This window comes from Pristiophorus japonicus, chromosome 3 (genome assembly GCF_044704955.1).
Source record: "Pristiophorus japonicus isolate sPriJap1 chromosome 3, sPriJap1.hap1, whole genome shotgun sequence".
Taxonomy (NCBI): Eukaryota; Metazoa; Chordata; class Chondrichthyes; family Pristiophoridae; genus Pristiophorus; species Pristiophorus japonicus.
Window position 1 is genome coordinate 16,354,411 of NC_091979.1, and position 25,555 is coordinate 16,379,965.

Genomic DNA, 25,555 nt, shown 5'->3' on the forward strand with positions numbered 1-25,555 from the left:
TGCCGGCTGCTTGGTCCTGGTGCCTCTTCTGTCTCAATTGAGACGACCGTAGGATCATTGCCCCCAAAAATGTCATGCTCCTCCTCGTCAGGCTCAGGAGGCATCGTGTCGGTGAAGGCGCGGGTTGAACCTCGACCATAGTTTCAGGGTGACCTTACAAGCAAATTAGAGATTATTAAAGAGCTTAGAGCATAAGGGTGCCCATTAACAAGCGACTTTACGTATCGATACATTTCACTACCCCCGAAAGCTGCAGCAACTGCATCTTATGCACAAAGGCTATGTGCATGACAGGACATGACATAACTCGTATATTCCGTATTGCATTATATTTACAGGACATCACAGTACATTATTCTTTAATACTGATTGACACATTACTCACAAGACGTATCGCTGGGCTCCGCCAGACCGCGTGTGGTGGCCGAATGAGTTTCGGAACCTACGAGCGCGGTCGCACGCTCCTCCAGGTCCGTCAGTGGAGTCAACTGAGCAGAGCCCTCCCCCCGCACCCCCCCCCGTCGGTACGCCTCTGCTCTGTCCTGTTGTTAGATATCTTCTTCTGCAAACGAGAAAAGAGCATCGCATAAGCTAATAGACTAGGTAGTATGGAGTCACAACAGTTAAGACGTTACATGTTACAGCTTGACACATATACATCTTTCTATGCTGCAGCAGCCAGAGAGACTTCAATCCCATCAAACACTCCCAGGACAGTTACAACACGGGTCCAATACAGATTGACACCCCCTCTGCAATGTCCCATCAAACACTTCAAGGACAGCTACAGCATGGGGTTATTTACAGAGTAAAGCTCCCTCTAACTAGTCCCAAGGCTCAGAGCCCTGTCGTAATCTTAACATGGAGTTTATGTAATCCATGCATGAAGCATAAAATACAATTCCATCCAGGAGATTTCATGTTATAATCACAATTTTCATAAGTAAAATAAAATGCTACTTACTCTTGCTGCAGTCACCAGGCTATTCCAGCGTTTACTGCATTGGTCCGAGCCCCTTGCCTCATGAGATGCCGAGGTCACCACGGCAGCAATCTCGGACCAGATCTTACGATAGGCACGCGGTGGGGGTTTGCCATGTGCACCATTTCCTCTCTCCCTCCTACACCTCTACTTGAGATTTATGCACTTCAAACATTTCTCTGCTTCCTTCATGGCTTTACAATTACTTCTCTCTCTCTCTCTCTCTCTTTCTCCTCCACCCTATATCTTCTGAACATGTGTGATGACCCCGGACCTCCGAGGAAGCAGTTGAGGCTAGCTCATTGAATGTATTCAAGTCACAGATAGATAGATTTTTAACCAATAAGGGAATTAAGGGTTATGGGGAGTGGGCAGGTAAGTGGAGCTGAGTCCACGGCCAGATCAGCCATGATCTTGTTGAATGGCGGAGCAGGCTCGAGGGACTAGATGGCCTACTCCTGTTCCTAATTCTTATGTTCTCCCGAAACCAGTCCGCCGAAAAGAAATATCTCACATGTGCAGAAGGCCATTGCAAGGGAAGCTTTTGACTTCCTCGTTCATCGCCGAAAAATCAGATTGCCCATTCCACATTGCAGGCCTAAGGCCGAGTGGAAAATCGGCAAAAAAAAAATGGGCCATGTACTGGCGATCAGTAAGGCTGAGACATCCTACATCGCTGGAGCAAGGCCCATTTTTTGGGGCGATGGCCACCTAGTGGAAAGTCTAGCCTCCAGACCCTGAAACTCCCGGTCGGAGGCTTCTTTCGGACGGACGACTCCAACCGGAGAATTTTTACGAATTTACCTGGTGGTCCGGGAGGAGCATAGGATTCCCGTGGGGAGGCCGTCTCTTCCCGCGCTGCGAAGCGCGCTCCCGTCCTCCAGGTTCCCACGGAGACGGTGCAGTCACGTGTGACTGCTCAGCCAATCACGTACTGTATTCCACAGCTTTCTCATGAATAGCAATGGGAACTCTGTAACTGCGAGTTCTCATTGCTATTAATGAGAAAAAAAAACAAACACACTAAACACCATAATAAAAAATAAACACACCTCACAATTAAAATTAATTGGATTTAAAGTTAATAAATGTCTTGGAAAAAAAGAAATATTTTTCCGACTTTTTAAAAAAGTTTTGTAATTAGTGTTTAAAAATAAACTTACCTTAGTGGGCAGGGATTTTAACAATAAAATGTGTTTATTTAATTTAATTATATTTTTGTATGTTTTAAAACTCCTCCGCCTGTAAAAGTAGACTGTGCGCCTGCTGATTTCAGAATTTTGAGCACATTTGCTGGGCACGATATGGGTAAATTCCACAATCTTGCCCTTGCAAATGTCCTCGCTCCCGAGATGCGTTGGATCTGTCCAGCCGGTTTATAGCGCAAGCGCATTGTGCGCTGAAAACCGGCTTTTGCAATGCCTTCCCGGGCCCGTACACACTCCGGGAGAGGCTAGGATTTCCAGGCCATAAGATAATGAGGAGGCTCGACAAGGTAGATGCAGAGATGATATTTCCACTCATAGGGGAAACTAGAACTAGGGGGACAAAGTTTAAGAATAAGGGGTTGCCCATTCAAAACTGAAATGTGGAGGAATTTCTTCTCTCAGAGGGTTGTAAATCTGGAATTCTCTGCCCCAGAGAGCTGTGGAGGCTGGGTCATAGAATATTTAAGGCGGAGATAGACGTGGGAACCAACTTGCGCACAGTGTGATAATAACCAGGTAATTTTTTTTTTGTTATGTTGATTGAAGGATAAATATTGGGCCAGGACGCCGGGGATAACTCCCCTGTTCTTCTTCAAAACAGTGCCTTGGGATCTTTTACGTCCACTTGAGAGAGCAGACGGGACCTCGGTTTAACGTCTCATCCGAAAAACGGCACCTCCGAATGTGTGGCGCTCCCTCAGCACTGGAGTGTCCGCCTAGGTTTTTTTTTGTTCATGTCCCTGGAGTGGGACTCGAACCACAACCTTCTGCCTCAGAGGTGAGAACGTGCTGCCCACTGAGCCACAGCTGGCACTGTAGACCTCCTCCTGCTCGTATTTCTAATGTTATCAAATAGAGTAAGTTTGAATGTAATCTGTGCTGTCAATTATTTTGAATTGTTTTTTTTCTTGCCTTGTGCTTGGCAGGTCAACAGTTCGTTCAGAATCGAGCATTACCATCACCCTGCACCGCTTCAGTCCGAATTCGCCTGCGGTGTCAGGGAGGGCACTGCCCTGGCCAGCAGCAGGTTCCAGATCCCCATCAGGTTCACGCCACAGACGGTGGGCGCACAGAGCGTTGACTACTTCCACGTGACACGGCCCGGCAACAGCTCCAAGTCTGTGCTGAAGGTGATCGGATCGTGCAAAGGTACAAATTGTTGCCACGGCTTCTTGGGCAGTGCCTCCCAAACCCAGTGACCCCTATCACCTAGAAGGGCAAGGGCAGCAGGCACATGGGAGCACCATCACCTCCAAGTTCTCCTCCAAGTCACACACACCAGCCTGACTTGGAAATATATCGGCCGTTCCTTCGTCATCGCTGTAATGTATTTGCTTCATGGGTTCTCTGCTTAGGAATTCATAGCAACACATTGCTATTAAGAACTAGTTGGTTTGTTAGCAAAGGTTTAACAATCACACTACATATTACCAGTTCATCCAACAGACTCACAACCACCTGCCTCATCGTGGATCCCCCGAACCCAACTGGTTGGGGTTTTATTGAGTCTTGTGACCATCACTTGACTGGCTAAGCCACTCCCAACTCAATAGCTCTACAAACCTGTGAGCATACTCACAGGTGTATACAGTCGCTGGGTCAAGATCCTGGAACTCCCTCCCTAACAGCACTGTGGGAGAACCTTCACGACTCGGGACTGCAGGGGTTCAAGAAGTTGGCTCACTACCAGCTTCTCGAGGGCAATTAGGGATGGGCAATAAATGCTGGCCTTGACAGCGACACCCAGAATGAATTTTTAAAAAAACAGGAACAAACCAAGATGAGGCAATGCAGAAATCATCGACAAAAAAAATTATTAAACAAACCTTATGGAATGTTGGGCTTTATCTCAGGAGGCTGGAATATAAATGGGTGTAAGTTATGTTACAGTTGTATATGAACATAAGAAATAGGAGCAGTAGGAGGCCATAATGCCCCTCGAGCCTGCACTGCCATTCAATAAGATTATGACTTCAACTCCACCGTCTCACCCAATCCCCATAGCCACTGATTCCCTTAGAGTCCAAAAATCTGTCAATCTCAGTCTTGAATACATTCAACGACTGAGCATCCACAGTCCTCTGGGGTAGAAAATTCCAAAAGATTCACAACCCTCTGAGTGAATAACGACATTTAAATCTCCCGTCAACCTTCTCTGCTCTAAGGAGAACAATCCGAGCTTCATTCGTCTCTCCCTGTAGCTGAACTTCCTCATTCCTGAATATAGACATGTGATTAAACCTGGAGCCTTCCAGCTCTGTCTAATTCGCTTTCGAAATCTTAAGCTGAGCCGTTAGGTGACACTCTATTATAAATAGTGAGTGGTCGAAATTCGTGACCGCCGTTTTTGAGACGGTGTCACCGCCCGAGTGCTGATTTTACCGCCAGGCGTTGAGTGCAGCCTCAAAATGCCAAATTCAGCCCCTCGAGCCTGCTCCGCCATTCATTAAGATCATGGCTGATCCGATCATGGACTCTGCTCCACTTTCCTGCCCGCTCCCCATAACCCCTTATTCCCTTATCAATTAAGACACCGTCTATTTCTGTCTTAAATTTATTCAATGACCCAGCTTCCACAGCTCTCTGAGGCAGCGAATTCCACAGATTTACAACCCTCTGAGAGAATAAATTTCTCCTCATCTCAGTTTTAAATGGGCGGCCCCTTATTGTAAGATCGTGCCCCCTAGTTCTAGTCTCCCCCATCAGTGGAAACATCCTCTCTGCATCCACCCTGTCAAGCCCCCTCATAATCTTATACGTCTCGATAAGATCACCTCTCATTCTTCTGAATTCCAATGAGTAGAGGCCCAACCTACTCAACCTTTCCTCATAAGTCAACCCCCTCATCCCCAGAATCAACCTAGTGAACCTTCTCCGAACTGCCTCCAAAGCAAGTATATCCTTTCGTAAATATGGAAACCAAAACTGCACGCAGTATTCCAGGTGTGGCCTCACCAATTCCTTATATAGCTGCAGTAAGACTTCCTTGTTTTTATACTCTATCCCCTTTGCAATAAAGGCCAAGATACCATTGGCCTTCCTGATCACTTGCTGTATCTGCATACTATGCTTTTGTGTTTCATGCACAAGTTCCCAGGTCAACTGCGGCACTTTGCAATCTTTCTCCATTTAAATAATAACTTGCTCTTTGATTTTTTTCTGCCAAAGTGCATGACCTCACACTTTCCAACATTATACTTCATCTGCAAAATTTTTACCCACTTTCTTAGCCTGTCTATGTCCTTTTGCACATTTTGTGTGTCCCCACACATTGCTTTTCCTCCCATCTTTGTATCGTTAGCAACCTTGGCTACGTTACACTCAGTCCCTTCTTCCAAGTTGTTAATATAGATTGTAAATAGTTAGGGGCCCAGCACTGATCCCTGCGGCATCCACTAGTTACTGGTTGCCAACCAGAGAATGAACCATTTATCCCAACTCTCTGTTTTCTGTTAGTTAACCAATCCTCTATCCATGCTAATATATTACCCCCAACTCCATGGACTTTTATCTTGTGCAGTAACCTTTTATGTGGCACCTTGTCAAATGCTTTCTGGAAGTCCAAATACACCATATTCATTGGTTCCCTTTTATCCACCCTGTTCGTTACATCCTCAAAGAACTCCAGCAAATTTGTCAAACATGACTTCCCCTTCATAAATCCATGCTGACTTTGCCTGACCGAATGTCCTGCTACTGCTTTTTTAATAATGGACTCCAACATTTTCCCACAGATATTAGGCTAACTGGTCTATAGTTTCCTGCTTTTTGTCTGCCTCCTTTTTTAAATAGGGACGTTATATTTGCAGTTTTCCAATCTGCTGGGACCTCCTCAGAATCCAGGGAATTTTGGTAAATTGCAACCGATGCATTCACAATCCCTGCCGCTACTTCTCTTAAGACCTTAGGATGCAAGCCATCAGGTCTAGGGGATTTATCTGCCTTTAGTCCCATTATCTTACTGAGTACCACCTCCTTAATGATTGTGATTGTGTTAAGTTCCTTTCCCGCTATAGCCCCTTGATTATCTACTGTTGGAATATTGTTAGTGTCCTCTACCGTAAAGACTGATACAAAATATTTGTTCAGAGTTTCTGCCATCTCCCTGTTCCCAATAACCGTTACTTCTCGCATTAACTATAAAAAAAATTACACAAATTGGACGTGTCGAAGTTTGGAACCGACATTACAGAAATGAGCAGAAGACTGACAGCCGCGAGTCCGGGATTCCCCGGTCTTGTCCTCTAAGGGACCAACATTTACTTTAGCCACCCTTTTCCTTTTTATATACCTATAGAAACTCTTGCTATCTGTTTTTATATTTTGCACTTCATAGTCTATCTTCCCTTTCTTAATCATTTTTTTAGTTTTTTGCTGGCTTTTAAAAGCTTCCCAATCTTCTGTCCTCCCACTAGCTTTGGCCTTGTTTTTAATTGGATACCGTCCTTTATTTCTTTAGTTAGCCACTGATGGCTATCTTTTCTGTTACACTCTTCACTGGAATATATTTTTCCTGAGAGTTGTGAAATATCTCCTTAAATGTACACCACTGTTCATCAACCGTCTTGCCCTTTAATCTATTTTCCCAGTCCACTTTACCCAACTCAGCCCTCGTACCTTCATAGTCTCCTTTATTTAAGCTTAGTACGCTGGTTAGAGATCCAACTTTCTCACGCTCCATCTGAATTTGAAATTCAATCATGCTATGATCACTCATTCCGAGGGGATCCTTTACTCAGAGATTGTTTATTAATCCTGTCTCATTACACAGGACCAGATCTAAGATAGCCTGCCCCCTGGTTGGTTCCGTTACATACTGCTCAAGGAACTCTTCCTCAAGGCTACCCTGACCAATTTGATTTGTCCAATCAATATGGAGGTTAAAATCACCCATGATTATTGCTGTTCCCTTTTTACAAGCCCCCACTATTTCCTGGTTTATGCTCCGCCCAACAGAGTTGCTACTGTTAGGGGGCTTATAGATTACGCCCACCAGTGACTTTTCCCCCTTATTGTTCCTTACCTCCACCCAAACTGTTTTAACACCCTTGTCATTTGAACCAATATCGTTTCTTACTATTGCAGTGATTCCGTCCTTTATCAATAGAGCTACCCCACCTCCTTTTCCTTTCTATCTGTCCTTCCGGATTGTCAAGTACCCCTGAATATTTAATTCCCAGTCCTGGTCACCTTGCAACCACGTCTCTGTAATGGCTGTCAGATCATACCTATTTGTCTCAATTTGTGCCGTCAACTCATCTATTTTGTTACAAATGCTATGTGCATTTAGACAAAGTGCCTTTAAGTTTGTTTTTTTACCCATTTTTTCTGCTTGTTTCCTCTCTGCTTCAAACTCACTTTCTTTATTTTTGCTTTCTAATTTCCTCTTTACTCCCTTCCCTACTGAATCTAATTTCAGGTTCCCATCCCCCTGCCAAGCTAGTTTAAACCCTCCCCAACAGCACTAGCAAACCCCACCTGCGAGGATATTGGTCCCAGCTCTGTTGAGGTGCAACCCGTCTGGCTTGTACAGGTCCCACCTCCCCTAGAAGCAGTCCCAATGTCTCAGGAAACTAAAGCCCTCCCGCCTGCACCATCTCTCCAGCCACGTATTCATCTGCTCTATCCTCCTATCTCTGTACTCACTAGCTCGTGGCACTGGGAGTAATCCGGAGATTACTACCTTTGAGGTCCTGCTTTTTAATCTCTCTCCTAGCTCCCTAAACTCTGCCTGCAGGACCTCATCCCTCTTTCTACCTATGTCATTGGTACCGATATGGACCACGACCTCTGGCTGTTCACCCTCTCCCCCCAGAATGCCCTGCAGCCGCTCGGTGACATCCTTGACCCTGGCACCAGGGAGACAACATACCATCCTGGAGTCACGTCTGCGGCTGCAGAAACGCCTGTCTGCTCCCTTGACTATTGAATCCCTTACCACTATGGCTCTTCCATTCTTCTTCCCACCCCCCTGTGCAGCTGAGCCACCCATGGTGCCGTGGACTTGGCTCTGGCTGCACTCCCCAGAGCCACCATTGCCCCCACCGGGACTCAGAACAGAGTACCGGTTGGAGAGCAAGATGAGAAAGCAGCGTTAAAAAGTGGCGTAGCACATTCATCTTCGGGCGGGAGCTCAGGAGGCCGACCGAATTCTGCATCGGGAAGCCACCGCCGTGCTAGCTGGGAAACGGGAAGAAAGAAGAAAAAACTCAAACTTCTCTGCCCCACACACAAACTTCCCCACTGGTACAACTAATGAAAAGAAGAAGAAATAAATAAGGAAAAAAACTGACCTTGCTCTCTTGCCGATTCCACCCGAATTCCGCTGTTTACTCACCACTTTTCCAGGTTGTAAGGACGCCTGCCGGGAAGGCCGACGTTCAAACTAAATAAATAGGGTGAGAGCCGGCACAAGGGCCACCCGCGCGGTGCACACTGGATGACGTCACCGCGCGGGTGGCGTTCGACAGCACAGCGTTACCTCTTGCTGCTGCCACGAAAGACCCAACTGAATTTCTCCGGCGGTGTGGATGCCACTTACCGCCGACGGTAGGCCTTTGACGGCCATTAGCCGCCCCTCTCCGGCGATAATGGGTGGCGTTACAAAAAGGAATTTCGACCCCCGAGTGTTGTCAGCCTGTTTGACTGCGGTGGGAAATAGAGTCAGCCCAACCTATTCTTACCCAGTATCTACGTGCGCACTTCCAGTAGGGATCACTGGAAAACAGATAACCCTGGCCATGTTTTAGGGCTCCCGAAGCCGAGGGTCAGCACCATAGGAGAGGAGGGATGTAAATTAGGGGAGGGAAAATATTAAAGAGTAAAACAAAGAAAGACTTCAATTTATGTAGCGACTTTCACAACCTCAAAATGTCTCAAAGCGCCATACAACTAATTTGCGCACAGCAAGCTCCCACAAACAGCCATGTGATAATGACTAGATAATCGGTGGAGGACTACATATTGGTCCATATTGGTCACTACATATAGACGCTATAACGTTAGCGTCCTCAACCAGGACAACATCCCCAGCATTGAAGCACTGACCACACTCGATCAGCTCCGCCGGGCAGACCACATCGTTCACATGCCCGACACGAGACTCCCAAAGCAAGCGCTCTATTCGGAACTCCTTCACGGAAAACGAGCCAATGGCGGGCAGAGGAAACATTACAAGGACACTCTCAAAGCCTCCCTGATAAAGTGCAATATCCCCACTGACACCTGGGAGTCCCTGGCCAAAGACTAAGCAGAGGAAGTGCATCCGGGAGGGCGCTGAGCACCTCGAGTCTCATCGCCGAGAGCGTGCAGAAAACAAGCGCAGGCAGCGGAAGGAGCGTGCGGCAAACTTGTCCCACCCACCCTTTCCCTTGATGACTGTATGTCCCACCTGTGTGTCCCATGACTGTGGTTCTCATATTGGACTGTTCAGTCACCTAAGGACTCATTCTTAGAGTGGAAGCAAGTCTTCTTCGATTCCAAGGGACTGCCTGTGATGATGAAATATTGGTGAGGATGCTGGGGATAACTCCCCTGCTCTTCTTCGAAATAGTGCCATGGAATCTTTTACGTCCACCTGAGAGGGCAGATGGGGTCTTGCACTGCACTGGAGTGTCAGCCTGGATTATGTGCTCAAGTCTCTAAGGGTGTGTACTCAAACTCACAACTTTCTGACTCAGAGGTGAGGGTGCAACTCACAGAGCTGTGTTTGACACTTCAACACAGCCACGTCAACCCTATTCTTACCCAGTGTCTTACATGTGCCCTTCCAGTAGGGATGACTGGAATGCAATAAGGAAAAGAAAGAAGAAAGACTTGCATTCATAGAGCGCCTTTCACGACCACCAGACATCTCAAAGCGCTTTACAGCCAATGAAGTACTTTTGGAGTGCAGTCACTGTTGTAATGTGGGAAACGTGGCAGCCAACTTGTGCACAGCAAGCTCCCACAAAAAAACAATGTGAGAATGATCAGATAATCTGTTTTTTTTTTGTTATGTTGATTTGAGGGATACTGAAGTTGAATGTTCAGCCATGAACTCATTGAATGGCGGTGCAGGCTAGAAGGGCCGAATGGCCTACTCCTGCACCTATTTTCTATGTTTCTATAAATATTGGCCCAGGATAAATATTGGCCCAGGACACTGGAGACTGGAGACAACTCTCCTGCTCTGATTCGAAATAGTGCCATGGGATCTTTTACATCCACCTGGGAGGGCAGAGGGGGCCTCAATTTAACGTCTCATCCGAAAGACGGCATCTCCGACAGTACAGCACTCCCTCAGCACTGCACTGGGAGAGCCAGCCTAGATTTATGTGCTCAAGTCCCTGGAGTGGGGCTTGAACCCATGACCTTCTGACTCGGAGGCAAGAGAGCCACTGAGAGCCACTGAGCCACGGCTGACACTGCAACACAGCCAAGCCAACCCTATTCTCACCCAGTATCTACATGTGCCCTTCTGGTAGGGCTCACTATAATACAATAAGGAGTGGGAACCCTGTGAATTGTGAGATTCCTGATTCCAAGGGTCAACACCCTCAGACAATTAGGAGAGAAAAAAAAAATAATCAAAAAAAAACTCATTGTGCTCTTGCGCTCTTGTTCCAGGCCCGGTGGTGTCACTCGCACATCTGAAGCTGAACTTCGGTTGCGTGTTCCTCGGCGAGACAACGACGTACACGACGGAAATCTGTAACACGTCGGACGTACCGACATTTTACCAATTTGAGATTGACTGCACCCAAAGCGTGTTTGTCATCGACCGACCGTGTGGCTTACTGGGAGCAGAGTCCACGGAGATCCTGAAGGTGATGTTCCGACCCTCCCATCCCATCAGCTACTACAGACGGGTCGCTTGTCTCATCCACTATCAGGTACGGTGCAATCCAGGGTAAAAAACACAACACGGAAAGTAGTTTGTAAAAGTAATTTCAAATGAGAAAACCTAGTTGACCGGTCAAGGCTCATCATCATAGGCAGTCCCTCAGAATTGAGGAAGACTTGCTTCCACTCTCAGAATAAGTCCTTAGGTGGCTGAACAGTCCAATACCAGAGCCACAGTCCCTGTCACAGGTGGGACAGACAGTCGTTAAGGGTAAGGGAGGGCGGGACAGGTTTGCCGCACGTTCTTTCCGTTGTCTGCGCTTGTCTTCTGCATGCAATCGGCGACGAGACTCGAGGAGCTCAGCGCCCTCCCGGATGCACTTCCTACACTTAGGGCGGTCTTTGGCCAGGGACTTCCGGGTGTCGGTGAAGATGTTGCACTTTATCAGGGAAGCTTTGAGGGGAGCCCTTGTAACGTTTCCGCTGCCCACCTTTGGCTCGTTTGCCATGAAGGAGCTCCGAGTAGAGCGTTTGCTTTGGGAGTCTCATGTCTGGCATGCGGACAATGTGGCCTGCCCAGCGGAGCAAGGCTCATAATATCACCCTCTAGAGCAATAGAATCCAAAAGGCCTGGGGGCCGAAATTGCCCTCCGCCCGAAACGGGGCGCACCTTCCGATTTTGAAGGGTTCCGTCCGCCAATTCCAGAGAAATGCAGTTCTTGCAGGTTTTTATTGGAGCGGGGCGGAAGAGGTCTCATCGTCGGGATGAAAGTGGGGGCGGGTCGGAGTAGCTGCCACTAGCGGGGTGGAGGTGGGGGCGGGTCGGTGTGGCCGACGCTCCACGTTATTGCGCTGGCACGTCACAACGTCTCTCCCCTTCAGTTCACTTTAGTGGCAAACACTGGGCCAGCAGCGAAGGTTTTGGTTGGGCCAGCGGCCTGGCACCCAAGAGGGGGGGTGCCAGGTTGCCTGTTGGCGGCCCGGCCGAACCCGCGGCCGTAATTGTTGGCCCAACAGGTCAGTCAGTCAACAATAAAAAATAAAATGGGGTCGGGCCGCCCAGCCACAGAAAGAGTACCGACGGCAAAAGCTGGTCAGTGGCACCAAATGGCGGCGGTGCTGCTCCTGCGAGGCAATTCTCGAAAGGGGCAATTTCCCACGGGGCAATTTCGCAAAGTGGTCGCTGCTGGTTGGTAAGGGGTCGGCACAGGCATGAGCAACGGGAAAGTAGGTGGGGCGGTCCCCTACACTGCTCCAAAACTGAAGGAGGGCAATTTCAAAATGCCGTGTCGCCCCCCCCCCCCGCCCCCCACGGTGACTCGGCGGCCAGTCCGCACCGACCCGTGGCCACCGGCCATAACGAGCTATGAGCCATAACGAAATGGCCAATTATGGCCCCTTGCAGTTATACAGCGCCTTTCACGACTGCAGGACGAGCCAAAGCGCATTACAGCCAATGACATACTTTTGAAGAGTAGGCATTGTTGGCTGTGGGCATCATTTATTTGAGGTGTAATTAATGGCTCATCCTCTGACTCTTTTTCTATTAACTCAGGGGCTCGCTAGTCTATCTGCTTCATATTAATGATCTTTTACATTAATCATTGTCGCTTCTCTTATACTCTTTCAACCTTGGATGTGTCTTGCAATATGGGCCTCGGGCCTTCACCTTGGTTTCTCTGTAATGGTGTACACAACAGAGTGATGCCTCCTGTATGCTTCAGAGACACGGACAATGTACAGCAGGCACCTCAAAGCACCGGAGAAGTACCACCAACGCTGCCTCCGCAAAATCCTGCAAATCCGTTGGCAGAATAGATGCATCAATGTCAGCGTTCTCTCTCGGGCCAACATCCCCAGCATTGAAGCATTTATCATGCTCGACCAGCTTCGATTGTCGGGCCACGTAGTCCACATGCCTGATACCGCGCTCGCGAAACAGACACTCTACTCCGAGCTCCGTCACGGCAAGCCTCAGGAGGGCAGAGAATAACGCTTCAAGGACACCCTCAAAGCCTCCTTGAAGCAATGTAATGTCCCCAGCGACTCTTGGGAATCCCTGGCCCAAGACCGCTCAAAGTGGAGGAGAAGCCTTCGGGAAGGCGCCGAGTCTCTTCGTCGGGAGCACGCGGAGGTCAAGTAGAAACAGCGGAAGGAGCGTATGACAAACCGAGCACCCTGCCCACCCGTCCCTTTAACCATCACCTGCCCCACCTGTGACAGAGTCTGTAGAAACCATGCTGAACTCATCAGCCACCTTAGAACTCATGTTAGTGTGGAAGCAAGACATCCTCAACTCTGAGGGACTGCCTAAGAAGAAAGAAGACACAGCAGTGATGCCACTTATTCCAAGTCAGAGCCATTTATTGGAACTCAGATCAACTCTACACAGTTTGCTAGTGTAGGGGTACGGAAGCATTTTGTTGCTGGACTAGTAATCCAGAGGCCTGAGTGTTCAAATCCCACCACGGCAGCTGGGGAATTTAAATTCAGTTAATTAAATAAATCTGGAATTAAAAAGCTAGTATCAGTAATGGTGACCATGAAACTATTGCATTGTCGTTAAAAACCCATCTGGCTCACTAATGTCCTTTAGGGAAGGAAATCTGCCTTCCTTACCCGGTCTGGCCTATATGTGACTCCAGACCCAGGCCAATATGGTCGACTCTTAAATGGCCTAGCAAGCCACTCAGTTGTATCAAACGCTATGACAAAGTCAGCACCTTCACCACAAGGTTCAAGAAGGCAGCTCACCACCCACCTTCCCAAGGGCAATGAGGGATGGGCAATAAATGCCGGCCTTGCCAGCGATGCCCACATCCTGTGAACGAATAAATAAAATAAAATTCATGAACCTAAGGCAGAAACATTTTAAGATAAGTTGATCTTTTCTGGGAAGAGTTACAAGTGTTTTTATTTATTGTTTATCGCCAAATAAGTTATATGCAACAAATCAGCTTCGAAGGAAAGAAAGACCAAATGCACAAACTGGGGTTTATGTAGCACCTTTTACCATCTCGGGATGTCCCAAGGCACATGCAGAGAAATGGACGTGATACTGGGGAATGACTGGCATTAGAACTGTATTGCAGAAAAAGTCTTCACCTGCAGGAGAGGAGGCACGGAGAAAATTAGAGAGGGGGTGGGTCAAAGATAGAAAAAAGCGCTACACCATTGCACATTCATAAGAACATAAGAAATAGGAGCAGGAATAGGCCACAAGGCCCCTCGAGCCTGCTCTGCCATTCAATATCATGGCTGATCTGATCATGGACTCAGCTCCACTTCCCTGCCAGCTCCCCATAACCCCTTATCCTCTTATCGTTTAAGAAACTGTCTAGTTCTGTCTTAAATTTATTTAATGTCCCAGCTTCCACAGCTCTCGGAGGCAGCGAATTTCACAGATTCACAACCCTCTGAGAGAAGAAATTTCTCCTCATCTCAGTTCTAAATGGGCAGCACCTTATTCTAAAATCATGCCCTCTCGTTCTAGTCTCCCCCACCAGTGGAAACATCCTCTCTGCATCCACCCTGTCAAGCCTCCTCATAATCTTATACGTCTCTATAAAATCACCTCTCATTCTTCTGAATTCCAATGAGTAGAGGCCCAACCTACTCAAACTTTCCTCATAAGTCAACCCCCTCATCCCCGGGATCAATCTAGTGAACCTTCTCTGAACTGCCTCCACAGCAAGTATATCTTTTCGTAAATGTGGAAACCAAAACTGCATGCAGTATTCCAGATGTGGCCTCACCAAAACCTTGTATAGCTGTAGCAAGACTTCCCTGCTTTTATACTCCATCCCCTTTGAAATAAAGGCCAAAATACCATTGGCCTTCCTGATCACTTGCTGTACCTGCATACTATCCTTTTGTGTTTCATGCACAAGTACCCCCAGGTCCCACTGTACTGCAGCACTTGCATAATAACTTGCTCTTTGATTTTTTTCTGCCAAACTGCATGACCTCACACTTTCCAACATTATACTCCATCTGCCAAATTCTTGCCCACTCATTTAGCCTGTCTTTGTCCTCCTGCAACCCCTTTATGTCCTCCTCACACATTGCCCTTCCTCCCACCTTTGTGTCGTCAGCAAACTTGGCTACATTACACACAGTCCCCTCTTCCAAGTCGTTAATATAGATTGTAAATAGTTGGGGTCCCAGCACTGATCCCTGCTGCACCCCACTCGTTACTGATTCCTTCCATGATAGACAATCTATCCATTTTGAACTGAAAGGCTCAATGACTTGCTCATGAAAGAAGAAAGACTTGGATTTATATAACGCCTTTCACGACCACCGGACGTCTCAAAGCGCTTTCCAGCCAATGAAGTACTTTTTGGAGTGTAGTCACTGTTGTAATGTGGGAACATGAAATCACTTGCATCAATCAAAATAATCTCTTGGTTTTAAAGTTATCAAGGGAGACCATTTGCCAATGGATTACTACATAGAATTAACAGCACAGAATTAGGCCATTCGGCCCAAAAGGACCATGCCGGTGTTTACACTCCTCATGAGCCTCCTCTCACTTTACTTCATCTCACCCCTTCAGCATATCCTTCTATTCTTTTCTTCTTCATGCACTTATCCAGTTTCCCCTTAAATGCATCTGTCCTATTTGCCTCAACTCCCTGCGGTAGCGAGGTCCACATTCTCCCCGCTCTCTGGGTAAAGAGATTTCTCTTGAATTCCTTATTGGATTTATTGGTGACTAGCTTATATTGATGGCCCCCTAGTTTTGGAGGTTATAAACTACTGTGAGAAGTGTGCAACCGTTGAAGATTTTAACCATCAAACCTCTCCGACCTTTGCTACAGGATCCTTTGTTCCTGGATTTAATCGGCACTTGTCACTCAGACCAGGTGACGCCGTCGATTCTGAAGTCCAAGCACATCGAGCTGTACCAAACCAACATGGCGCGTGGACTGACCTTTTACCCGCCCGACATACTGGCCATGATGCTGCAGGAGGGCAAGCTGCAACTCGACGCTGATGGTGCCCTGATGCTGGCTCTGGAGACATGTTGCAAGGCCGCAGAGCAGGAGTACAGTGAGGTAACTGCCCCTCCCTCCCCTGCGCCCACTCCCCCTCCCCTTCCCCTGGCTGAAGAATCTAGAACTTGGGGGGGGGAGCCATATCATCATCGTAGGCAGTCCCTCGAAATCGAGGAACACTTGCTTCCACTCTAAAAGTGAGTTCTCAGGTGACTGAACAGTCCAATAGGGGAATTACAGTCTCTCACAGGTGGGACAAACAGTGGTTGGAGGAAAGGGTGGGTGGGGAGTCTGGTTTGCCGCACGCTCCTTCCGCTGCCTGTGCTTGTTTTCTGCAAACGTTTCCTCCACAGTGTCACGATAAGGGGTCGGCCATTTACAACTGAGATGAGGAGAATTTTTTTTCACTCCGAGGGTTGTGAATCTTTGGAATTCTCTAACCCAGAGATCTGTGTTAAGTATAGTCACGGCTGAGGTAGATTTTTGGACTCTGGGGCATCAAAGGATATGGAGAACAGGCAGGAAAGTGGAGTTGAGGTGGATGGGTTTCCCTGGCTATAGAGTCTAGATCGCGGGATCATAGTCTCGGGATAAGGCATCGGCCATTTAGGACTGAGATGAGTAAAATGTCTTCACTCAGTGGGTGATGAATCTTTGGAATTCTCTGCCCTAGAGGGCTGTGGAGGCTCAGTCGTTGAGTATATTCAAGTCTTGTATTCTTATACTTTTCCATGATTGATGAACCAGACTGGGAAATCAAAGGATATGGGGATAGGAAGGGAAAGTGGTGTTGAGATAGAAGATCAGCCATGATCTTATTGAATGGCGGAGCAGGCTCGAGGGGCCGTATGGCCGACCACTGCTCCTATTTCTCATGTAACTGCCCTGCTGGTCAAACAGCCTTTTCTTCCCATTTTCCAATATTTTTATTACTAACGAATGAAAGTGTTCAAAGAAACCTTAAAAACAGACAATGTTTTTCAATGCCCCGATGAATTTCCTCCTGGGTTTTTCTCACAGCTGTGACCGGGAGAGTAATCTTTAATTCCTGGAGACTTCCGGACAATCCTGGAGGGTTGGTAACTTTAATGCAAGGGAAAGCTTTGGTTGCAAATGATCAAAATGAAGGGCTAAAACAAAATGGTGGGAGCGTATACAAGGAACCAGGAGTAGGCCGTTCAGCCTCCCGAGCCTGTTGTGCCATTCAATTAGTTAATGGCTGATCGGTATCTTAATTCCATCGACCTGAACTTCATGTTAGAGGAACGGAAGATGCCTGTGCGTGAGTTCTTTTAACATGGGGTGGTCGTTGCACACCGGCTACCCACACGGGCTTGACAGAGCTAGGTCTTGGTCCAGTGGCAAGGGTGTCCAAGGTGACTGGAGACCAGCTCTGCTATATGGGCCTGGTTGCCTATGGCGAGATGGTGGCCGCAGGCTCGGCGATTAGTAGCGCCCTTGATGGTAGGTGTTCCAAGGTTTGGTTGGGGGCAGGCATTGGGAGGGTCAGCGGCCCACTGGGGTTCAGAGTGGGAGGTCCATCTACCAGCTTTGGTTCTGTAACCCTTAAAAACCTTGCCAACAAAAATCTTTCAATCTTAGTTTTGAAATTATGAATTGAACCCCAGTCTCAAAACAGTTTTTGCGGGGAGACAGTTCCCAATTTCCACTCCCTTTTGTGTGAAGACGTGCTTCCTGACATCACCCCTGAACGGCCTGGCTCTAATATTAAGGTGTGCTCCCTTGTTCTGGACTCTGCCCGTCCCCCCCACCGAGTGTAATCCATTTGCTTTATGGGTTCTTTGCTTAAGAATTCATAACAAAACATTGCTATTAAGAACCAGTTGGTTTATTAGCAAAAAGTTTAACAATCACACGACATATTACCAGTTCATTCACCAGGCTCACAGCCACCTACCTCATCGTGGATCCCCCGAACCCAACTGGCTGGGGTTTTACTGAGTCTTGTGAACATCACGTGACTGGCTAAGCCACTCCCAACTCAGCAGCTCTACCTGTGAGCATACTCCCAGGTGCATACATTACACAGAGGATATAGTTTCTCTCTATCTACCCTATCAAATCCTTTAATCATTTTAAACACCTCGATTAGTTCACCTCTTAATCTCCTATACTCAAGTTATACAAGCCTAGTCTATGCAACCTGTCCTCATAACGTAATCGTTTGAGCCCCTGGCGAGCCTGCGCTGCAGCCCCTCCAATATATCGTACCAGAGGTGCGTTGCCCAGAACAGAACACAATACTCCAGATATGGTCTAACCAGTGCTTTATACAACTGTACCATAACTTCCACCCCTTTGAATTCAAGCCCTTGAGATCAGCCTATTTCATTATTTTTTTGTACTTGTCCACGACAGTTTAGTGGTTGATGTACTTGGACCGCCTAAACCTCTCTGCTCGTTCACAGTTCCGAGCTTCTCACCGTTTAGGAAATGCTCTGATCTATCTCTCTCGGGTCCAAAGTTGGACGCCCTCGCAATTTTACTTTGATTCTGTGTTTTGACCTCGTGCTTCCTTCCCAGGGCTGTCTGAAGGCGCCAGTACTGTGCCCCGTTATCCCTTCGATCATTGAGTATTTCGACGATGGCGTTCGCAGCGACGTAACCATGTTTCCACTGCACGTCTCAGTCAGCGAGAGAGAGCTCGGCTTCGGGCAGTGCCTGGAGCTCGGCCACGTCGCGCCGCTGCCCCTCTCCATGATCAACCACACGAAAGGGAAGGTCTCGGTTCTCTGGGTGACCCAGCCAGGCAGCCTCTTCACCGTGACGCCTCAGACTATCGACATTCCCCCCTTGAAGAGCACGGCTTTCCGCGTCCACTTTGCGCCCGACAAGTCCAATACGCTGTATGCCGCTGAACTGGAATGCTTCGCTTACTACAAGGTCAGTACTTACAGGAATCATTCATTTGTTCATTCATAGGCGGTCCCTCGAACGAGGCTGACTTGCTTCCACGCGAGTTCACAGATGTTTCAATGAAGGACCCGATGTTCCAGTCCTGAACTCCAATTGAGAGGGTGGAAGATGCATGTGCGTAGATTTTTTTAATGTATGGTGACCGTTGTACATCAGCCATCACACGGGCTTGACAAAGCTAGGCCTTTATCCAGTGGCAAGGGTTCACCAGGACGACTGGGGATCTGCTCTGCTGCATGGACCTAGTGCGCATACATATCACAGTGTGGGCTGGCCCGTGCTGCCCCTGGGCCCTCGGCTCTTCTGGGCCCCGTACCCTCATTCGCCGCACCTCCGCCCACGATGTTCCAGGGCCCGGCGCTCCAGTTCTATTTATAGCCCCGACCTGCGGTGGTGTTCTCACACAGGTCAGGGTGGCCCACGATGCAGGAATCATCCTTGCGGTGTAAGCGTGTCAGCGATGGCTCAGTGGATACCTCTCTCGCCTCGGAGTCAGAGGATTGTGGGTTCAAGTCCCACTCTAGAGACTTGAACACATAAATCCAGGCTGACAGTACTGAGGGAGTGCTGCACTGTCGGAGGTGCCGTCTTTCGGATGAGACGTTAAACCGAGGCACCGTCTGCCCTTTCTGGTGGAAGTAAAAGATCCCATGGCACTGTTTCGAAGTAGAGCAGGGAAGTCCTGGGCAATATTTATCCGTCTTTCAGATGTGACGACATGACTGCCATCGGGTGGATGTAAAAGATCCCATGGCTCTATTTTGAAGAGCAGTGGTGTCCTGGTCACTATTTATACCACAACCAATATCACTATCTGCCCATTATCTCATGGTTGCCTGTGGGAGCTGTGTGCAAATTGGCTGCCGCGTTTCCTACATTACAACAGTGACCACACTTCAAAAAGTACTTCATTGGCTGTAAAGCGCTTTGGGACGTCCTGAGGTCTGCTTATGATAATGCCATAGCACTGAACTTGGGAAGAGTGTCGAGCATAAAATTGAAGAACTTAACATCGGTCCTAACATATCTTCAAGAGGTCCCAAAGGGCTTCGCTTTCAGTGTATTGCATGAATGGGGCTGAAATTGAGGTCGGAGGCTTCCCGCGGGCGGATGCCTCCGACCTGAAACATAGACAGGCTAAGTGAGTGGGCAAAAATTTGGCAGATGGAGTATAATGTTGGAAAGTGTGAGGTCATGCACTTTGGCAGAAAAAATCAAAGAGCAAGTTATTATTTAAATGGAGAAAGATTGCAAAGTGCTGCAGTACAGTGGGACCCGGGGGTACTTGTGCATGAAACACAAAAGGATAGTATGCAGGTACAGCAAGTGATCAGGAAGGCCAGTGGAATCTTGGCCTTTATTGCAAAGGGGATGGAGCATAAAAGCACGGAAATCTTGTTACAGCTATACAGGGTATTGGTGAGGCCACACCTGGAATACTGCGTGCTGTTTTGGTTTCCATTTTTACGAAAGGATATACTTTCTTTGGAGGCAGTTCAGGGAAGGTTCACTAGGTTGATTCCGGATATGAGGGGGTTGACTTATGAGGAGGTTGGGCCTTTACTCATTTGAATTCAGAAGAATGAGAGGTGATCTTATTGAAACGTATAAGATTATGAGGGGGGCTCGACAAGGTGGATGCAGAGAGGATGTTTCCACTGATAGGGGAGACTAGAACTAGAGGGCATAATCTTAGAATAAGGGGCTGACCATTTAAAACTGTGATGAGGAGAAATTTCTTCTCTGAGGGTTGTAAATCTGTGGAATTCGCTGCCTAAGAGAGCCGCGACATTGAATAAATTTAAGATAGAAATAGACAGTTTCTTAAACGATAAGGTGTTATGGGGAGTGGGCGGGGAAGTGGAGCTGAGTCCGTGATCAGTTCAGCCATGATCTTATTGAATGGCGGTGCAGGCTCAAGGGGCCATATGGCCTACTCCTGTTCCTATTTCTTATGTTCTTATGTTCTTATTTCTATGAATCTACCTGGTGGTCCAGGAGGAGCGTGGGATTCTGGTGGGGAGGCCTTCTCTTCCCGCGCTCCCATCCTCTAGTTTCCCACACAGAAGGTGCAGTCACGTGTGACTGCTCAGCCAATCAGGTACAGTATTCCACAGCTTTCTCATCAATAGCAATGGGAACTCCGTCTCTGCGAGTTCTCATTGTTATTAATGAGAAAAAAAATCAAACACACTAAACACATACAATCAAAAATAAAAAACACACCTCATAATTAAAATTAAAGTTAATAAATATCTTAGAAAACATTTTTTTCTGAGTTTTTATAAAGTTTTTTAAATTATGGTTAAAAATAAATGTAACATAGTGGGCAGGGTTTTTAAAAATAATGTGTTCTTTTAATTTAATTTAAATACATTTTTGTATGTTTTAAAACTCTTATGCCTGTAAAAGTAGGCGCAAAAGCTTTGAGGACACTTGCTGGGCAAGATATGGGTAAATCCCGCAATCTTGCTCTTCCAAATGTCCTCGCACCCGATATACGTTGGATGTGTCAAGCTCCAGCTCCAGCTTGACAGATTGGAAAAGCTGGTTTTTAGCGCATGCACATTGTGCGCTGAAAAACTGGCTTTTGCGATGCCTTCCCGGGTCCGTACACACTCAGGACGGACCTGGGGAGGCCGGGATTTTCAGTCCTATATATTTTTTTGGAAATGTATTTATAAGAATATAAAAAATAGGAACAGCAGTTGGCCATACGGCCCCTCGAGCTTGCTCCGCCATTCAATAAGATCATTGCTGATCCGATCATGGACTCAGCTCCACTTCCCACCCACTCCCCATAAGCCCTTATCGTTTAAGAAACAGTCTATTTCTGTCTTAAATTTATTCAATATCCCAGCTTCCACAGCTCTCTGAAGCATCCTCAATAAACTCCAGCAAATTTGTCAAACATGACTTCCCCTTCATAAATCCATGCCCACTCTGCCTGACCGAATATTGTTTTTCCAAATATCCTGCTACTGCTTCTTTAATAATGGACTCCAACATTTTCCCAATCACATCTGTTAGGCTAACTGGTCTATAGTTTCCTGCTTTTTGTCTGGCTCCTTTTTTAAATAGGGCCGTTACATTTGCAGTTTTCCAATCTGCTGGGACTTCCCCAGAATCCAGAGAATTTTGGTAAATTACAACCAATGCATCCACAATCCCTGCCGCTACTTCTCTTAAGACCCTAGGATGCAAACCATCAGGTCCAGGGGATTTATCTGCCTTTCGTCTCATTATCTTACTGAGTACTACCTCCTTAGTGATTGTGATTGTGTTAAGTTCCTCCCCCCCCCCTACAGCCCCTTGACTATCCATTGTTGGAATATTGTTAGTGTCCTATTGTTGTTGTTATGTTGTCGAGTGCAGAGTCCCCAAAAACAGCTAATCAAATGACTGGCCATGTGCTGAACAGATTGGATTTTTAAAATCCTCATATTGTTGCTTTTGTTTGCAGGTCATGCGTGATCACCGTTTAGTGGACGACAACATGGTCTGCCCACCATGGTGCCTCACATTAAGCGTGCAGGCGCACACGTTCAGGCCAGGGCACGAGCACTTCGTTCCCAAGTTCATCCTCGACTCTCCCGAAGTGGTGAGTAACAAGACTGTCAATCCTCAAGGTGGGGGGGATTGGATAGAGAGAAAATTGGAACTTGGTGATGCAGACACCTCAAGTCGCTGGAGAAATACCACCAACGATGTCTCCGCAAGATCCTACAAATCCCCTGGGAGGACAGACACACCAACGTTAGCATCCTCGACCAGGCCAACTTCCCCAGCATTGAAGCACTGACCACATTTGATCAGCTCTGCTGGGTGGGCCACATTGTCCGCATGCCAGACACGAGATTCCCAAGGCAAGCGCTCTACTCGGAACTCCTTCACGGCAAACGAGCCAAAGGTGGACAGAGGAAACGTTACAAGGACACCCTCAAAGCCTCCCTGATAAAGTGCAACATCCCCACCGACACCTGGGAGTCCCTGGCCAAAGACCGCCCTAAGTGGAGGGAGTGCATCCGGGAGGGCGCTGAGCACCTCGAGTCTCGTCGCCGAGAGCATGCAGAAATCAAGCGCAGGCAGCGGAAAGAGCGTGCATCAAACCTGTCCCACCCTCCCTTACCCTCAACGACTATTTGTCCCACCTGTGACAGGGACTGTGGCTCTTGTATTGGACTGTTCAGCCACCTAAGGACTCATTTTAAGAGTGGAAGCAAGTCTTCCTCGATTCCGAGGGACTGCCTATGATGATGATTATGATGGGGGTTGGATACCGGCCCTTCAAAAGGGGGGCAATCGCTCCGGTGGGACCATTTCCAGCGGAAAGTTGGTACTTTCAGGAGAAGCATGAGGAGACGTATTTGTCCAAAATTGAACAAGAAGGGAATCTAGGATTGCGAAAAACGTTTCCTTAGCTAATTTAGCTTGTTCCACTGTGACTCGATCTAAATTCCTGCACTCCCACTTCCTCTCTAAGCAGAAGCTGAAACAGCCCTATACTTGTCGACATGAATTTTTATTTGCTGTAGTAATTATAGTGTCAGCGTGGAGCAGTTGGTAACACACTCACCTCTTTGTCAGAAGGTTGTAGCTCCAGGCCCCACTCCAGAGACTTGAGCACAAAATCTCGGCTGACACTCCCAGTGCAGTACTGAGGGAGCGCTGTGCTGTCGATGGTGCCATCTTTCAGTGGGATCTTAAACCGAGGGCCTGTCTAACCTCTCAACTGCACATAAAAGATCCCGTGGTTCTATTCCTAAGCTGAGCAGGGGAGTTCTACCCGGTATATATTCCTCAGTCAACATCACTAAAGCAGATTATCTGGTCATTATCACATTGCTTTTTGTGGGAGCTTGCTGTGAACAAGTTGGCTGCCGCGTTTCCCACATTACAACTCCAAAAAGTGCTTAATTGGGCGTAAAGCACTTTGAGGCATCCAAAGGGCACGAGAGGCGCTATATAAATGCAAGACTTTCTTTTTCTTAAAAGTTAATGGTGCTGCAATGCATCAATCTGACCATTTCAAAGGGAAGAAAACTATTTCCCCAAATAATTATTCGCTTCTTATTGGTACCTTTAATAAAGGACGCGTTAGCTTTCAATACTTAAAGCTCTGATTAAGTCCCCTTGATCACATGATCTGATTGCTGCTTGGTCCCCTTGGAGGACAAGACGCACCTAGCAGTTTCTCTGGAATGTGTAATTAGAACTGACCTGCCGACACAATCAGTGACTTTGCAAAGTGTAATTCGAGCCATTCTGACTGCCGACTCCAGACAGAACAGAGCTCACTTGGAACAGACAGGGCTCACTCTCACAGGTTAAGACCTTCTCCCACCCCCCAAAACAAGTTTCTGCCCCCAACCCCCTCCCCCCCGCCCCCCGCCTCAACCGCCCAAGTTTCTGACCTCCCCCCAAAGTTTCTGACATTCTCATCCCGCCCAAGTCCCTGACCTCCGCCCCCCCCGCCCCCGCCACCACCACTGGGCCCAAGTTCCTAACCTCCTCCAACCTCCCACCCAAATTCCTGTCCTCTTCCCCCTGCCCAAGTTCCTGACCTTCCCCCACCGACTACCCGTCAAACCACCGAGTTCTGACCTTCTCTCTTCTGCCCGCCCCGCCCCCCCCCCGCCCTCCCACCCGTCAAACAAGTTCCCGACCTTATCCCCACCCCTGCCCCTGGGGCATTATTTGTGGGTCACGGACTTGGAGCAGGTTTATTGGGTATGAAGTGAATAGTGACATTGTCGTGACTTCCGGATTTCGTCCAGTCCAATGATGTAATTTGCCACGCACGCAGTGAGCTTTCCGAGAAATCAACCAGGTGTAGGGGGAGAGGGAGAATGTGTTGCGGATGTAAAAAGGGTGGGGCTGGAAGAACGTGATCCGTCCGAACATCTGGATTACATTCTCGCTCTCAAACACCCGCTTTAGACCTCGATCACATTCTTTCCCCCATCCCCACTGTTCTCCGTGCTCTTAACCACCCCCCCACCCTCCACACCGAGTTCCTGACCTCCTCTCCCTGAGTTCTCACATTCTTCTCTCCGATCCCCTCTCTCTGATCCCCTCTCGCTCTCTCTCTGCCTCTCTCTCCCCCACTCTATCTCTGTCTCTCTCCCCCACTCTCTCTCCCCCAGTCTCTCTCTCTCTCTCTCCCCACCCCCCCATTCTCTCTCTCCCTCCCCCCCCACTCTCTCTCTCCCCCACTTTCTCTCTCTCCCCCACTCTCTCTCTCTCCCCCACTCTCTCTCTCTCTCTCTCTCTCTCCCCCACTCTCTCTCTCCCCCCCACACACTCACTCTCCCCCCCGGTCTCGTTCTCTCCCCCCAGTCTCGCTCTCTCCCCCAATCTTTCTCGCTCCCTCGCCCCCAATCTTTCTCTCTCCTCTCCCCCAATCTCTCTCTCCCTCTCCCCCAAACTTTCTCTCTCCCTCTCCCCCAATCTTTCTCTCTCCCTCTCCCCAATCTTTCTCTCCCGCTCCCCCAGTCTCTCTCTCTCTCTCGCTCCCCCCCCCACTCTCTCGCTCCCTCTCTCTCTCTCCCTCTCTCTCTCTCTATCCCACTCTCTCTGTCCCACTCCCTCTCTCTGTCCCACTC

The 25,555-nt window shown here is 48.1% G+C and overlaps 1 protein-coding gene across 4 annotated transcripts in view; it reads left to right on the forward strand.

The window, feature by feature from the left end:
* Positions 1-25,555, forward strand: part of cfap65 (cilia and flagella associated protein 65) — a 282,488-nt gene that overhangs the window by 73,610 nt on the left and 183,323 nt on the right. For 2 of the 4 annotated variants that reach the window (XM_070875227.1, XM_070875230.1), the window contains exons 8-13: positions 2,792-2,968; positions 3,117-3,339; positions 10,798-11,063; positions 15,837-16,073; positions 18,558-18,917; positions 22,414-22,551. In XM_070875227.1, the coding sequence (XP_070731328.1) occupies positions 2,792-2,968; positions 3,117-3,339; positions 10,798-11,063; positions 15,837-16,073; positions 18,558-18,917; positions 22,414-22,551 (1,401 nt within the window). The remainder of the gene's footprint in view (positions 1-2,791; positions 2,969-3,116; positions 3,340-10,797; positions 11,064-15,836; positions 16,074-18,557; positions 18,918-22,413; positions 22,552-25,555) is intronic. The other 2 variants (XM_070875229.1, XM_070875228.1) reach the window with 2 other exon arrangements.